Source organism: Pediculus humanus, genomic scaffold, assembly GCF_000006295.1.
Source record: "Pediculus humanus corporis 1103172107513 genomic scaffold, whole genome shotgun sequence".
In the NCBI taxonomy this organism is placed as follows: Eukaryota; Metazoa; Arthropoda; class Insecta; order Psocodea; family Pediculidae; genus Pediculus; species Pediculus humanus.
Window position 1 is genome coordinate 99,739 of NW_002987129.1, and position 16,251 is coordinate 115,989.

At 25.4% G+C, this 16,251-nt stretch overlaps 7 protein-coding genes across 7 annotated transcripts; 4 read left to right on the forward strand and 3 right to left on the reverse strand.

Moving 5' to 3' along the window:
* On the forward strand, nucleotides 1-1,084 carry Phum_PHUM167430 (uncharacterized protein; the record flags this gene model as incomplete). The annotated part of the gene is made up of 4 exons (XM_002424935.1): nucleotides 1-117; nucleotides 197-271; nucleotides 457-623; nucleotides 865-1,084. 4 exons carry the CDS (start codon nucleotides 1-3, stop codon nucleotides 1,082-1,084), a joined length of 579 nt encoding a protein of 192 aa, XP_002424980.1.
* A 646-nt stretch (nucleotides 1,085-1,730) lies between these two features.
* On the reverse strand, nucleotides 1,731-3,725 carry Phum_PHUM167440 (Bystin, putative; the record flags this gene model as incomplete). Its single annotated transcript, XM_002424936.1, has 8 exons — nucleotides 1,731-1,887; nucleotides 1,971-2,036; nucleotides 2,167-2,375; nucleotides 2,446-2,590; nucleotides 2,670-2,866; nucleotides 3,009-3,188; nucleotides 3,325-3,507; nucleotides 3,591-3,725. The coding sequence occupies 8 exons, from the start codon at nucleotides 3,723-3,725 to the stop codon at nucleotides 1,731-1,733; spliced, it is 1,272 nt and encodes a 423-aa protein (XP_002424981.1).
* A 108-nt stretch (nucleotides 3,726-3,833) lies between these two features.
* On the forward strand, nucleotides 3,834-4,523 carry Phum_PHUM167450 (acidic ribosomal protein P1, putative). Its single transcript, XM_002424937.1, has 3 exons — nucleotides 3,834-4,002; nucleotides 4,078-4,348; nucleotides 4,427-4,523. The coding sequence occupies exons 1-3, from the start codon at nucleotides 3,931-3,933 to the stop codon at nucleotides 4,438-4,440; spliced, it is 357 nt and encodes a 118-aa protein (XP_002424982.1). The 5' UTR covers nucleotides 3,834-3,930; the 3' UTR covers nucleotides 4,441-4,523.
* Nucleotides 4,524-5,226: 703 nt separating this feature from the next.
* On the reverse strand, nucleotides 5,227-5,926 carry Phum_PHUM167460 (mitochondrial 28S ribosomal protein S14, putative; the record flags this gene model as incomplete). Its single annotated transcript, XM_002424938.1, has 2 exons — nucleotides 5,227-5,409; nucleotides 5,822-5,926. The coding sequence occupies 2 exons, from the start codon at nucleotides 5,924-5,926 to the stop codon at nucleotides 5,227-5,229; spliced, it is 288 nt and encodes a 95-aa protein (XP_002424983.1).
* An 865-nt stretch (nucleotides 5,927-6,791) lies between these two features.
* Nucleotides 6,792-8,000, reverse strand: Phum_PHUM167470 (mitochondrial 28S ribosomal protein S15, putative; the record flags this gene model as incomplete). The annotated part of the gene is made up of 4 exons (XM_002424939.1): nucleotides 6,792-6,881; nucleotides 6,904-7,096; nucleotides 7,204-7,338; nucleotides 7,780-8,000. The coding sequence occupies 4 exons, from the start codon at nucleotides 7,998-8,000 to the stop codon at nucleotides 6,792-6,794; spliced, it is 639 nt and encodes a 212-aa protein (XP_002424984.1).
* A 192-nt stretch (nucleotides 8,001-8,192) lies between these two features.
* On the forward strand, nucleotides 8,193-11,060 carry Phum_PHUM167480 (ATP-dependent RNA helicase SUV3, putative; the record flags this gene model as incomplete). Its single annotated transcript, XM_002424940.1, has 10 exons — nucleotides 8,193-8,499; nucleotides 8,575-8,797; nucleotides 8,956-9,236; nucleotides 9,314-9,483; nucleotides 9,563-9,834; nucleotides 9,976-10,117; nucleotides 10,205-10,363; nucleotides 10,433-10,612; nucleotides 10,683-10,831; nucleotides 10,898-11,060. The coding sequence occupies 10 exons, from the start codon at nucleotides 8,193-8,195 to the stop codon at nucleotides 11,058-11,060; spliced, it is 2,046 nt and encodes a 681-aa protein (XP_002424985.1).
* An 896-nt stretch (nucleotides 11,061-11,956) lies between these two features.
* On the forward strand, nucleotides 11,957-16,082 carry Phum_PHUM167490 (uncharacterized protein; the record flags this gene model as incomplete). The annotated part of the gene is made up of 14 exons (XM_002424941.1): nucleotides 11,957-11,965; nucleotides 12,058-12,162; nucleotides 12,401-12,485; nucleotides 12,579-12,668; nucleotides 12,921-13,200; nucleotides 13,309-13,617; nucleotides 13,707-14,018; nucleotides 14,117-14,316; nucleotides 14,747-14,806; nucleotides 14,917-15,161; nucleotides 15,244-15,396; nucleotides 15,491-15,608; nucleotides 15,697-15,837; nucleotides 15,952-16,082. The coding sequence occupies 14 exons, from the start codon at nucleotides 11,957-11,959 to the stop codon at nucleotides 16,080-16,082; spliced, it is 2,238 nt and encodes a 745-aa protein (XP_002424986.1).
* Between the last annotated feature and the right edge of the window lie 169 nt (nucleotides 16,083-16,251).

The window sequence follows — 16,251 nt, forward strand, 5'->3', positions numbered from 1 at the left end:
ATGTCTAATGTTTCCAGTCCAACTGGGTTTTCTGGTTTAGAAGACCGATTTTATGATCATATAGATATAAACGAAAAAATGCGAGTTCCAAACGATCAAGTATCTGGGGATCTGATAGTTCGATCACCGACAAAAATCAATCCATGGGAAGATGAAAATTTGACATGAAAGTCTGACAGAATATGTCGTGGGACAGATCAATATATGGGACAATTGCTCCACCAAGAGAGGTGTATTAGAAAATACAGTAATGCCACGTGATCCAGGAATGGTATAGTGTAAATTTTTAATAGCATAAAAGTATTTTTAATGCATACACTTTTCTATTAAATAAAATTTCATTTTAACATTCTAAAATTAAATTATTGCATTATGTTGTATTTAAATATTGCTTTATTAAATTATGATTTTTATAATTTCAACAGAATAAATAAAAATATAAATTTATATCTTCAGATCAGAGTGCAGACACCTCCTAGAGTAATTACTTTAAACGACCATTATTTTCCTACTGTCGAAGATGATGATGATTTATTCGATAGAGACTCTGGTCCGACATCGGAAAAAAGTAATAGTAGTGCTCAGCTAAGTCATAGTAAAATTATCGTGCCCATGAATCAATGGTAAGTTTTTATAAATTTCATAAACTTAAAAAATTTCTTCTTATTTATTTCTTTAACTTAAAGTTTTTCTTATTTATTAGTAAAAAAAAAAAAAAAGAAAACATTTTCTTTTAAATAACCTAAAAATATTTGTTTTAATTAACAAATTAATTTATTTTCATATTTAAAAATTAACTTAACCACTTAATTGTTTTATTCAATTTAAATAAAACTTTTACTTAAAATAAAAAATTTTCAAAAGGTCTTCAACTGCTGCTGTTAATGAATCTGGAGGGAATTCTCATAAAGGTCTTCTTCCTGGGGAAGAATTATCACATTTGAGAAGCCAAATGGCAAAATTAAATAGAAGGCTTATGGCTTTAGAATTAGACAATTTGCAAAGACAGCAAAGAGAAAAATATTTATTAGCATTAGGATTGGGGTATTTCCTTGTTAAATTTGTTATATGGCTAAATAAGTAAACTTAATTATTTAATATTTTTTTAATTTTCAGTTTTCTTTAAGTTGGCAATAAATTAGTTTTTATTATTTATTAACTTTATTATTTTCATAAAAAAAATTGTAACACGTTATATTTTTAAGGAGCCATATTAGTCAATATAATTAACTTAGAAAATTACATATAAATATACTTAAAAAGAATGCCATTAAATTGTTTTTCGTTACATTAAATAGAAATTTTCAAATGCATGTACATAACCTTTAATTTGTGTGTTATGAATCGTTAAAAAGACTAAATTATCAATTTTCTCAAAAGCTATATTGAGATCAAATAATTACACAAAAAAGAAAAAACAAATTTTATTAACCTTTAAAATTTGTTGCAGTTGTATTTATATCGAAATTTATTTTTTAGTTCTTTAATAATCAATAAATTTTGTGAATAATATTTAATTTTTATCTGTTTAGTTAATTTTTATTTCAAATATAATTTTTTCAAAAAAGAAAAAAATTTATTAGTTTTGCAAATTGAAATTATGAAGCCATTTTGTTTTTTTTTTAATTAAACTTAAATAATAGTTGTCTAATTAAAAGAATTCGGTATGCATATAAAAAAAATATAGATATATGTATGGTTATATATTTATATTTAATTTTATTATTAAATTAACAAAAGTTAGTATTTGGAATTTGATCTTCTAAATCTCTGCATTGAGCGTGTTGCAATTCTCTCCGAACTTCAGGTGTTATCCTCTCATGTGATTGATATCGAAGTAAAGAAAGTAATGCTTCTCTCTGTTCTGTACTGATATCTGCCTTATATCTAAAAATTATTAATTATTAAAAACCAAGTTGTCAAAGAAGCAATGAATTAAAAATGTAGTAATTTACAAATACTAAATTTACCTTTGAACAAATGTTAGTAGACTTTGGTGCCATAACGTAGGCAATTCTCTTTTATCCCTTTGAAATCTGAAAAAAAAAAAAAAAAATCTACGTTCTAAAAATGCTGTGTGATTGCATTTTACAAATAAAACCTTAAAATGTACTAAAATTCAAATAAAACTTAAAATATAGGTAGAAATAAATTTTAAAATCGAACCTTAAAAAATGTGCTACCACTGCATCAACTACCCTATAGGGCAAAGCATATTTTTTATCGAAAAAAATCCTAAGAAATATACTATTTGCACCAGTATAATCCATTTCAGCAATGAGAAGCATTGCACTAGCAGAATGAAGAACAGGTATTGAATTTTTAGCAATTATAGATCCCAGTATGATTGCTTCACGCAAAGTGCAAGTACCACTCTGAAAACGAAAAAAAAATAATAATTAAAGTTCCTGTTAGTCATTTAAAAAGCTCTAATGTTTAAATTACCTGACATAATGGTAAAATTATTCCTTTCATAAAAGCAGCAGGTTTAAATAAGGCTTTGCGAAGAGCTTGATATAAATGAAAATTTAATCTTTTGTATTCTGCTATATCATCCCTAATTCTAGGATACAAAACCAAATTGTAAAACCTAAAAAACCAATTTAATTTAAATTTAAAAAAAAAATGAAAAAAAAATAATAATAATTGTAAATTAAATGATTATTAACCTTTGAGCCATTTTTTCATTTAAATTACTAGCAAATATTCTTGTTGCTTGACACATAGCAGCTGCTGTCCATTTATCAGGTTCTGTTATATATAATATTTCTTCCCAATTTCTTAAATGAGGAATCATTTTAAAAGCTTTCGGTAATTTACCACTTCTATATTTCGACAATACATCTTTAACACCTTTGTACAATTCCTAAAATAAAAATTTTTCAAATACAAAAGAGGAGAATGTTGAAATCACATTATATTGTTGTTTATAATGAATTGTCAGAATAAATTATTATTATATATTCACTAGAGTAAATTTTTATGAAACTTAATTACTCTTATCGTACCTTAACTTTAGGATTAATTTCAGATAATGATTGAACTGATTCTAAATCAGAAAATTGAGTCTTTATTTCTGTTTTTTTCTCAGTGAGTTTTTCTGTGATGATATCAGCTAATGTTTTCCTAGGCTCTGGGTTTTTATTCATAAATTTTTCCAAAGCTTTCTCATCTTCTTCGTTAATTTCCTGAAATTTTTCATGATCCAAATTTCTTGAATTCTCATTTTTATAATTTAATATTCAACCATATAAACTCTTGTAAATAGTGTTACAAACAAACATGCACTTCTATTGGTAATAAATCGGAACAAAGTTTACTCACATAATCTACAGTAAAATCCTCGTCATATTCTTTTTCATCATTGTCCGATTCCTCAGAATCGTTACTTAATTTGATTGTTTTGGGTTTTAAATGACTACTAAATCCATCTTCTTCACATTCCACTTCATTCTGTTGTAATCTAGCTTGATTGATAATTTTTTTCGAAAGTTGAGAATCAATGAACTATAAAATAAAATTGTTAACTTCCAATTTTACGTACCATAACATAACCAAATAAATAATAATACATATTAAGAAACACAAACCGTATCATCTTCATCTCTCCGTCTCTTTACTTTAACCCTTCCAGTTTGCTTAGCGTTATTATCATTTTCAATTTGATCAGCTAAGGCAATATTTTTATTTTTTTTTAGTACTTTTAACTTTTTTGCTCTTCCCATTTTTTAAAAATTATTTACTGTAAAATTTTTCACGTGGTAGATATTTTTTGACGTGTCATTAGCTATTCTCATGAAATAGTACATCCGCTTTGTAAGTTCCTTACTAGTGATTTGTGTTGAGTGCTTGTTCTCGACATCGAGCTAAGGCCTTTTGGCGACTTGCACATTTTATTATTATTTATAAGTAACAAAATACAAAAATATAATGAGTACTAAAGCAGAATTGGCATGCACTTATGCTGCTCTTATTTTGGCAGACGATGATGTTGGAGTAACCGTGAGTAGTAATTGACCATGTGGTACTTGTAAAACCACGTTTTGTATTACATTATGTATTTGACTATATTTTCAGGGAGAAAAAATTCAAACAATTTTAAAAGCAGCCAATGTTGATATTGAACCATACTGGCCAGGCTTGTTTGCCAAGGCGTTAGAGGGTGTATCAATTAAAGACTTAATTACAAATGTTGGAGCTAGTGCAGGAGCTGCTCCAGCCGCTGCTGGAGTCGCAGCTGCAGAAGCACCAGCTGCTGCTGCTGCAGGTGGAGGTGGTAAAGGAGGAGACAAAAAAGAAGAGAAAAAGAAAGAATCTGAGCCTGAATCAGATGATGATATGGGATTCGGTAAGAATTCGTTTTTAATTTTTTTAAACTCAATATGCCTCAGATATTCTAACAAATTTTATTTTTTATTTTTTTTAGGATTGTTTGATTAGATGACTTATTTTTATATTTTTGTTAAAATGAAGTGAAACATGTATTTATGTTACTGACAATATAAGTATTACATGTGAATCTTAAATAATTTGTCAATCACCTTATATGCTTTTTCGGATCATTCCTGTTATTGGAAATAAGTGTTTTTACGCTTTTATTTTAAATTTTAAATATGTTAAATATGAATAATTTTTCAATTTTGTTTAATTACTTTAATTCACAATTTTCATGAAAATAATTTAATTTTATCTGTGGCATATTGCAACTTATTCTTAAAATCATAAGACAGATATTTTAAAAAATTACTTGCCAATTACTTTAATTTTATTAATTATTATTACTATCATGTTAAAGTTCACTAATTTTTATTTTTCACTAAATCTAGTAAAGTTAATTTTTTAAAATCGTAATGTAGAAAATATCTTAATTTAAAAAATGGCTGGTTTTAAAGATGTAACTTTTTGAGTTAAAGATTTTAAAAATTAAATCAATGTATTATTATTAACCAGAAATTTATAAAAAAGGATTTAGATAAAAATTAGGATTTATAAAAAATTCTAATAAAATACTTTGAATTAAAAAAATTTATTAATATACAATTATTGAACAAATTTTTATAATTAAAGAGGTACATTTACATACTATATAACATTACTAAATAATATGATTTTATAATTTTATTAAAAATATTGAAAGTCATAGTTAAATAGATATTTAGTTTGCTTCGAAACTTAAACTTTCATATTAATGAAAAATATAATCGGTGTATAACTTAATAACTACATTTACCATTGTGCTCTTATAACACCTGCTAATTTATTATAATCAGCAAAATGCCTAAACATTATTCTAGAAACTCTGAAGTAATTTACTGTTCCTCTTGGTCTAGATGTTAATGAACATCTATTGTTAATCTGAACTATACTACTGGACCTAGGTAAGGCTGCAATTTCTTCATCAGCTAAAGCCTAAAAATAGTGATATATTAATAGATAAAAGATTAATATTTAACAGTTTTAAATTTATAATAAAAATCACAATAATTTTATTTACAATTTACAACAAAATACAAGTATGAGATTGCAATTTTTAAAATGTACGATTTGTGTGAAATTTAATACAACAATGTTTTTATAAAATTTTTTTTTTTTTTAATACATTTTTGTTATAATATTAGTAATAATTGTGACTAGTGATGCAGTGTGTGATTATAGAATAAACTAAGTTAAAGATTAAAATAAATATTCTTTAAATAACAAGTATGAAATACAATTGACTACTAAGGAAAATTTCAAGTAAGTATTGTTAATCCAAATGAATAGTCTGTTACATATAGTTAAATTTTAGTAATATTCAAAATTTAAAGATATTATGAATTACCTTTAATTCCGGCGGTAAAATTTTATTTTTTCTTAACGCATTAATTCTTAATCTTTCTTTTCCATATTTTTTTAACCTTTGTCTTTTATTATAATCCTTAAGCATTCTGAAATCTGTGAATGAGTGCTAAAAATTTTCAATAAAAAAAAAAAAAATTAATATTAATAAATACAAAACAATTAATTTTTTTTCTATTTATTTTTAAATCTTACATTACGAATTTGATGATCTTTGGCAATTAAGGGATTAATAAAACTAAATACTTTTTTAAAAATAAGTGCCATTATATTAATCAAAATAAATATAATAAGAACAGAATAAAATTTATTTTACGTAGATACATTGTCTAGAGCCACGATCAAAATTATTCGTGAAATATAGCATCAGGAAGTTATTTAAACATTTTTTTTTATTTTTTATTTATTTAAATTAATTATTCAGTTGAATATTTCGAAATATATAATTTTTACAGTATTCCGCATAATAATTTAATAAACTCTTAATTTATATGTGACATTTTTAGTATAAATTAAATGTATGAAGTAATTAAAAATTTTAAAACTTAGTTAAATATTGTGTTATAAGCTTTATCGTGTAAAAAATTTTAAGGATATTTTTTATAATTAATGAATAAACTGAATTTTTTTTTTATCTGTTAATTATAGTATCAAATCAATTTGATAGTTTATTTTTAAATTTCTTTACAGATCATTAATATAAAATTAATAATTTTTTGTAATTTTTTTATTAAAACTTACAGCATAATCATCAATCGATGATTTAAGAATAAACTCTTGAAATCGATGGAAGTAATTAAATTTTCAAAAATTATATTTAAAATTATAATATTAGTATTTTAATTAAGAAAAATATTTCATTACATAAATTAAAAAATTCAAAATGAATCAATTTTATTTTTAAGATTTATTTTTATCTTCTAATTCGATAAGTAATTTTTCATTATAGGGTTCTAATGTATAAGGATGAATTTTTCTTCGATATCCAATTTTCTTTTTGATACCATTTTCAACTTTGACATCTTCCAGTTTTTCCTTACACTCTTTTATATCTGAATTAGTTACTGTCTCGGGAAATTTGTACTTTTCCTCCATCTCTTTTATCCAAAGTAGCTTTTCTATTTTTTTACTCAAAAAGGATATTTTTTGTTCATCCAATGACTCTTTTAATTCTGCCAATTTTTTTTCTTTTTCATTTTCAATTTGAAGTTGTGTCAAAAGTTTTAATGAAGTTTTCCTCGATACTCTTTGTACTTCCCTATAAAATTCTCAAAGAATTTAAGTATACAAAGTAAATTTTATTTAATAATGTAAAACAAAATTTTGAATGATTTAAATTTTTTTTATTATGCAAAAAATACTCACTCTAATTTGGGTTTGAAAACAATATCTAGCTGTTCCAAAACCCATTCAAATTTTTTATAATCTGATCCCCTTAATTTCTTTAAGGTTGCATATCTCTCTTTTAAAATATTCGTTAATGAAGCTTTAACCTTTCCTCTATTAGGTTTTTCATTTAGTAAAAATTGGTAAAATCTAATTCTAGCTGTAAGCTTGGCAACTAAAAAATTTGTAATTTTTAAATGTAGTGTTTATTAAATTATTTTTAAAAAGATAGTAATTTTATTTGAATTTATTATTTTTAACTTACTCCTAACTTCGATGGAATCTTTATCGTAAAAATTTTGTTTTACTTTATCAATCATCTGCTTTTCATAATTATAAAATTTATAAATTTTTGGGCAATATTCCAATGAAAATATGTTTTTAACTTCTGGTGTTGCACTAAAACACAAAATTAATATTTTGTCATAAAACAAAGCTTAAAAACTTTTGACAAAATTACTAGAAAACCTTTTTTTACTTTTTGTTACATATGAGAGATAGGATTTAACATAATTTAGATAATTTTAAAAGGATGTAAAAATAAAAAAACGTCACCTTTTAAATTCCTCTGATTTCTCAACGTTCAACCTAAAACAACTGCTTTCTGGTAATTCAAATGATTTTAAATCTCCAGTTTTATCAGGATGGTAAAAAGGTTTTTTTTCAGGTTTCACCCATGGTACATCTACATTAAATTTATAACCTCTTTTCAATATTAAATTTTTAGCGTCGGACAAAATTAAAGTTTCTTTATAAAGTTTTCTTAGATTATTCATTATTAAAAACTATTTTAATTACGCTAACATAACGTATATTTTAATTAGTTTTCAGTAAAAAAATTAACTAACTCTACTAGACGGTACTTTATTTAATTTTCGTGTCAGAAGAAAGTAAATATTAAAAAATAAGAAATGGCCAGTGTTTTGAAAAAAAAATTTATTTTTTATGATTTTTAAGTTAAATTAGAAATGTTATTTTTTAATAGAGGACTAATTTTTGTGTGCGCTGGACGTACGGTGGCATTAAAATTTTTATTGTCTAAAAGCAGTGTGCATGTAAATAAAATTAGGTTAATTAGTAGTACTCAAATTCGGTACAAAAAAAAAACTAAGTCCCATTTATTTACTCCCATATCTCCTAACTTGGACAAATATGAATTACCTACTGGAGAAGAACTCTCGGGAAAACTTGATAAAGCAAAATTGGTGAAAGTTATAAATGCATTTTATAGAAATCCTGAATTAAAATCACTTGCCGAAGAAAATAATTTGGATAGTGTGTTTTATTTTTTAATTAATGTTGTTTCTTTGTATTTTTTAAATTTATTAATTAAAAAAATTTTTTTAATAGGTTACCTCATTCAAAAAGGATTTATTAGCTTTAGAAAATTTTGTTTAGACTCTCAGAATTTACCTCCTGATCTTCATGTTTTATTATCAGACATTATTCAATCAGGAGGAAACGAATTGGATATTTTTCCTTATTTTCTCCAACATGTAAAGTCTATTTTTCCTCACTTGGATTGTATGGAAGATCTAAAAAAAATTGGAGATTTAACATCTCCTTCTAATTGGTAGTTTATTATAAAATTTTATTTTTATTACTTTATTGTTAGTCAATTGACAACTGTAATTTGTTTTAAACTATTGTATAAAATTTTAAATAATATCAAGTTATTTTAATTATATTATATTCTAAACATTGAAAAAATATAATTTTATTATTATTTAGGTATCCTGAAGCAAGAAGTATGAATAGAAAAATCATATTTCATTGTGGACCTACCAATTCGGGAAAAACTTACAATGCTATGGAAAGCTATTATCAAGCAAAATCTGGAGTTTATTGTGGCCCATTAAAGTTACTAGCAGTAGAAATTTTTAATAAAGCTAATGACAAAGGAATTCAGTGTGATCTTGTTACTGGAGAAGAAGTGATTTATTCAAGTGCAGAGGGAGATCAAGCAGATCATATAAGTTGTACTGTTGAAATGTGTTCCTTAGAAAATACTTGTAAGAATTAAATTTATTTTTAATAACTTTTCATAAGAAGATTGTATTTATTAGTGTTAATTTTAAAATTTTTACAGATGATGTTGCAGTCATAGATGAAATTCAAATGATCAAAGATAATCAAAGAGGTTGGGCTTGGACAAGAGCTTTACTCGGTTTGAAAGCTAAGGAAATACATTTATGCGGCGAGGAATCTGCTGTCGATCTTGTAGATTCAATTCTATGTACCACTAATGAAAACTTGGAGGTACCTATTTTATTTAAAAAAAAAAAAAAACCTTTTTTAAAAATTAGTAAAAGAATACTTAATTATTCATTTATTGTAGGTTAAAAAGTACAAAAGACTAACAGAGTTAAAATTGGATGCTGCTATTGAATCATTGAAAAATGTTTCACCTGGAGACTGCATTGTTTGCTTTAGCAAAAGAGATATTTTTAATGTTACAGAGGCTTTAGAAAAACTTGGGAATAATGTTGCAGTTATTTATGGAACTTTACCACCTGGAACTAAATATGCCGAATGCAACAAGTTTAATGATCCCAATAATGTTTTTAATATATTAGTATCGACTGATGCCATCGGAATGGGCTTAAATTTGTAGGTTGTTCTAAGTGTATAATTTAAATTATGTGTAAAAAAATTGTTTAACATGATTCAAATCATATTAAAAATTAAGAATGAATTTTAACAGTAAATTAATAAACAGCAAGTTTATGTTATCATTTTTGTTTTTTTCAGAGAAATCAGGAGAGTTGTATTTTACTCGTTAGAAAAGCCAGTAATGAATGACAATGGAATTATAGAAATAGTTCCTATATCAGTTTCACAAGCTTTACAAATAGCTGGTCGAGCAGGTCGGTATGGTTCCAGGTACGAAAAGGTAAAGTGAACAAAATTTTTTTTTGTTTTTCTTTATGTAAATGTGACAAAGTAATTAAATTTTTTTTTTTTACTTATGATTTTGTAGGGTTACGTAACTACGTTTCATAAGAAAGATTTACCATTACTGGAGAAAATTTTATCGGAAACTCCCGAACCTGCAATGAGTGCTGGACTCTTTCCAACGGTCGATCAAATTGAATTATATTCTTTTTACCTTCCACAATCAACATTATCAAATTTAATGGTTCGTTGAGATTTTATAAATTATTTATTTCCGAATACTTTATATTTGAAAATTTTTTTTTTATTTTAGGATATATTTATAAATTTATCAACCGTAGATGATTCCATGTATTTTATATGTAACACGAACGATTTTAAAATATTTGCCGACATGATAGAACATATTCCTCTTTCTCTACGTGTCAAATACATTTTTTGCTCTGCTCCCGTTAATAAGAAAAATCAATTTTCATGTTCGATATTTTTAAAGGTGGGCTACGAATAACATAAAATTTTATAAAAGGATCGAGTGTTATTAATTATAATTAAAATAATTTCAGTTTGCTAAAATGTACAGCGAAAACAGCATTATTTCTTTTCAATGGTTGTGTAAAACAATAAATTGGCCTGTCAGCTCACCTAAAAATATAAAAGAATTAATCGAATTGGAAGGAGTCCATGATAGTTTAGATTTGTATTTATGGCTGAGGTACCTATTTTTTATTTTTTAACTAATAAATGAATTAGGGAGATTTATTACTAAATTTTCTTTCAGTTATCGTTTTCCTGATTATTTTCCCGATGGGGATTCTGTTAAAAAAATTCAAAAAGAATTAGATCTCATTATACAAAAAAGTATAATTGAAAAAGCAAAATTATTTGTCAATTGGCATCAGAGTTTACCAGAAGAAAATCATGATGTAAAACAATGTAAGTAAAAAGTTAATTAATTTAAATTTTAATTAAAAATTTAATTAAATAATTTAATAATTTGATTATTTTCAAGTTAAAAACAAGAATTTATACGGGAAATTAAATTTAAATAATTTTCGAACGATAAAAGAACTTCATAACTAAATCAATTAAAAAAAAAAAAAAGAAAAACTAAAGGAAGGTGTAATTATTTTTTAAAAAAATAAATTTTATAATAATATATATATTTATTTAAATATAATATTGTTTATATCTTTTTCAATTTATTATAAATTAATTTTTTTAAATTGTAATCATTTTTTTTATTTAAAAAAAAAAAAAAAAACTTTACTTGATTGATTAATTATGACCGCCATTTCTTATTTATTATTAATTTAATAAAAAAAAGAATTCAAACTGAAAAGTTTTTATAATTATATATTTGAATAATAATAATAATTTTAATTTCGTTAAAAAAAAAATTTTTAAAACTTGTTGTTTGACATAGTGTTAAATAAATTTAATTTAAATATTTAATAACGTTTTTGTTTTTTTGAAAAAAAAAAAAAAAAATATCGTATTAATATGTATAATTGTTTCGAGTAATAATACAATCTTTACTTCATTTTTATAATTTATAAATACATTTAAACGTTTTTTTTTTTTAAAAAAAATTTTATTACTCTGAATTTAAAATATTCTAATGTACCAACCGTTACTTTCCACATAATCAGTTGGGGAAAAAAAAAAAAAAAAAAAAAAAAAAAAAGAATAATAAAAACATAAATTTTATTTAGTTTAAAAACAATGGTTTTATATCTCTATGACTTTCGGTTGTAATTCTAAATCTTTATAAAATTAATTTTTTTTTTTTTTCTTTTTTTTTTTTTTATTTTGAAATCTACAATTTATTACAAAAATTATGTCGTACGTAATTATTTTATACTTTTTATTTAATTTTAAATAATTAAATAATTTTATATATTTATACTTAATTTTTTTTTTTTTTTTTTATTTATTAAGGTTTTGATCGTTTTCGATATCGGGGTTCAGAAATATAACAAATCCGTTAAATACATTAAAAATTTAGCTTTATCCATTTATATTAAAAATTTTTTAAACTTTTATGTTCGAAAGGGAAAATTCTTTTTCTAATTTCATATTTTTCCCCCCCCCCCCCCCCCGGGGAGAAAATTATATAACTGTGATAGCAGTATTGGTTTATAGAAAATCTTCAAGTTTCCACGACTTTAAAAAAATTTTCAGGTATAATAATATAAATTTAATTGTAATAAATGTTTCAGTAAAAAACATTGTTAAGGTTTAATACTAATTAAAAATTAATTTTTTTTTTTTTTCAAAATAGGGAAAAAATTATAAAGAAAAGATGTCTAATAAAAATTTAGGATGTCCTGAACAAGAAGTTGATCCTTGTGCCAGTTCTTCGAGTAGTATGTTATTTTAATATAATAAATATATTCTTATATTTAATTTTCAATAAAAATAAAACCTTAATTACATTTAATTAATTTTTATTTTTTCAGCAAATGCAGGAAGAAGGAGGAGGAGATGGGGAAACGCACCGCAACCCGCGGCAGCAGCCGATCCTATGTTTCCAAGAACATATGGAGTAGGTATGTTTAAATTTTTATTTTTAACTATATTAAAACTATGTTTAAACGAACGAATTTGTCTTTCCTCTCTTTAATAGTAAATACCTAAAAAATTCAACCTAAATTAACCTGAATTATCAAAAGAATAAAGAGTTGTATCTATGATTAATAGCAAATTGAACATACTTATAAATTTTTTCTCAAATCTAAAAATATAATGACACACACAAAGCCAGGGTAATGAGTTTGTTAATAAATTATTTATTTTTACAGATAACTATACGGTGAGAAGCACCGGTCCTTCACCTGTAAGCCAAACCCATGCCTACAGACTTGGCCCTCTACCACCCGACCTTTTACATGCTCCTCTTGATCTCGATACTGAACCCCAAAGGCCGGATCCTGCATATGAAAGATATATAAAAGATCCAAATCTTTATAATATTCGTTGTAATTATGAATTCCCGTGGCAGACTCCTCAACCTCAAGCTCAGGCAGAACAAGCACCACAAGCAGCCAGAAGGGCTGCACAGCCTGTGAGTCAACCTGCAGCGTAAGTAATATTCTGTAAAATACTTTTTTTTTTTTTAAAATTATTATTAAATTTGAAATAATATCACGAAATGTTAATTATATATATATATATATTTTTTCTAAGTAGAGCAGGGCCTAGTACTGCGGGAAGATCCGCCGATCCTTCAGGTGGAATCTGCTTTGAAAAACTTGATCCCAATGCTCCCGTACCTAAACATATTAGACGGATATTCAGAATCTGCAAATTACCACCAGACCTTCGGGAACCTCCTCCAACCGACCCAACCTTCAAACCTGATGCCGAATATGAAAGACTTATGAGAGATCCGCGTCGTTTTGATTACAATTGTGATTTTGATTTCCCGTGGAAAGAAACGACCTTTACAGGATTTCGTAGTGCTCAACAAAAAAAGGCTCCACCTCAACCAATGAGACCGTTAGTCTTTATGTTTCTCTTTCAAGTTTTTTTTTCTCTTGTACTACGTGAAAAACAAGTTTTTTTTTTTTTTTAAATTTTCTGAGCAGGCCTCCTTCGCCTGGAATCACCGGTCTCCCACCCCAATTCAGCTTTAAGAAAGGCACCGTAGGTAATCCTCCTCCTGGAAATATTAAACGTGCGTACAGAATTCATAATATGCCACCAGAACTTCGCCACCCTCCTCCCACCGATCCAAACTTTAAACCTGATGCTGAATATGAAAGACTTATGAGAGATCCTCGTCGTTTTGATTTCAATTGTAATAGCGATTTCTCCTGGATGGAACCCACTTCTATAGCTTTTGGTAATATTCCACAAGATATTCGTGATACCTTACACGTACCATTGCAACCTACGGGGTTAGTATTTATAATTGTTTTTTTTTTTTTTTTTTTTTAAATAAGTTTTCATTTTAAATAATAATAATAACTTTTTTTTTTTTTTCATTCCCGAACAGTAATCCAAAAGTTCAGCGTGTATTTAGAATTTGCAATCTTCCACGTGAACTTCTACGTCCTCCTCGTTATTCTGCTAATCCACCTGATCCTGAATATGATAGAATACTAAAAGATCCAAATCTTTATAATTACAACTATGTTAGAGATTATCCATGGTTGGATTCTTCAAATGCCGATGGATGCGATGCAAAACAAGATGGTGGAAAATCTCCGCCGTTAGTATTTTTCTCTTGAAACGTCTTTATTTCAACACAAAAACAAACAAAAACAAACAAAACAAACAAAAACGATATTAATAAGTTTAAAAAAAAAAAAAAAAATTACAAAATAATTTTTATATAAAATTTATTTAGTTGCAATGATGATAAAAAGGAAACTAACGAAAACAGAGCTTTGAAACATTTAAGTGGCATTAAGGCCGATGTAGCGGGTAATAATTAAATTTTAAATAATTTAAAAAAAATAAATAAATAAATAATCTTTCAGCGGGAATTAATTTTTTTTTTTTTTTGTTTATTATTAAGTACAGGTTCAGGTTGCATATTGTCTTTTAAGACTCAACTTTTAATTTAATAATTTTTGACGATAATTTAAAATTCTTTTTTTTTTTTTCTCTTCTACTTTTTCAGGTACTTCAAAAATTGATTTAAGTAGAAAAGATTCAAATCTTGTACTCTCCTGTACTCAGGGTATATGAAAATTTTTTTTTTTTTTTTTTTTTTACCCTTTTATATTTAAAAATATGAAAAAATTATTAAATTTGTTAGATGATTTCAAATGAAAATTTTTTTTTTGTCAGATGAAAATCAAAAAAAAAAAGTTGGAATACCTAAAAAACCAAATTTATCACCGGATGAAATAAAATCACTTATACAATCTGAAGCACAGGATGTCGAATTGACCAAATGTGTTACATTTGATGAGAAAAAAACATACAAAAAACCTTGTCCGAAACAACAAAAAGCTCAGGATCGTGTTAAATATTTACTTTCCGAACACGAAAATCTACCTGGACCTAGTTTTTCCACAAAGGATTACGGCCCGGTAAGTATAACATTTCTTTTTTTTTTTTTTTCTTTTCAATTCTTTTCAATTTCTTTTTAATAAATGATTCATTTCATTTTAGATGATTGATCCCGATCCTGATGATATTTCACCGGAAGTGGCAGCAGCAATGATATTTTCACACGAAAAAGGAATAGAATTAGAATCATGTCCGAATGAAACAATTAAACATCTTTTCCCTGAAGAAAGACATCCTTGCAGTAAATTACCGGAGGTTACAAAAAAAAAATTTTTCTTCTTTTTACTTACAATTTTTTTTTTTTCTATTTTTAAAATTTATTATTATTATTATTATTACTATTTTCCAGAGTAAGATTTCAGTTGTAGAAAATAAAAAAGAAAAAGATGAATTGATACAAAAAAGTGCCGGAGTACCATCTGAAGGAGTTAGCGATTCAGCTTATACGAATACGATAAAACAAAAAGGTAAAATTCAATTTTCCAAAAAAAAAAAAAGACATTATTATTATTATTATTAATTTAAAATATATATATAAATGTAAAATATTTGTAGGAGATGAAAATTTGAGTCGAGCTTCATGCGAATTAAATTTAAATTTTACCAAAAAGAAAACGGAATATGTTTTGCTATCTAAAAAACCTCAGAGAATAAACAAGATACAATATAGAGGAAACGTACCCACTTGGTTTCCGGGTAAGTTCTACAACATTTTTTTATTTACGGGGAGGGGAGGGGAAAAGACACATTCAATTCAAATAACCATGAAGATGATGATGATAATTTTTCATAATTTTCCTTTTTATTCAGGGTATTTTTCAGCTTTCCCTGACGAATTAGGTATTAAAGTTGTTTCGTCTCCTTCCGGTTTATTTAATAAAGCGTGGATGTTAACAAATCCAGATAATGTACCATCATCTGGTATCACAGTTATCGAGTAATCGTTTTATTTAAAATTTTTTATTTCTTAATAATCATGTAAATTTTTATAAAAAATTAATCGTAAATAAATCAGAAAATGTGAAACGGATTAATTATTATTATTATTATTATTTGCATATTATTACTGTTATCAATTCACAAACATAATGGAATGAATTTTATATATAT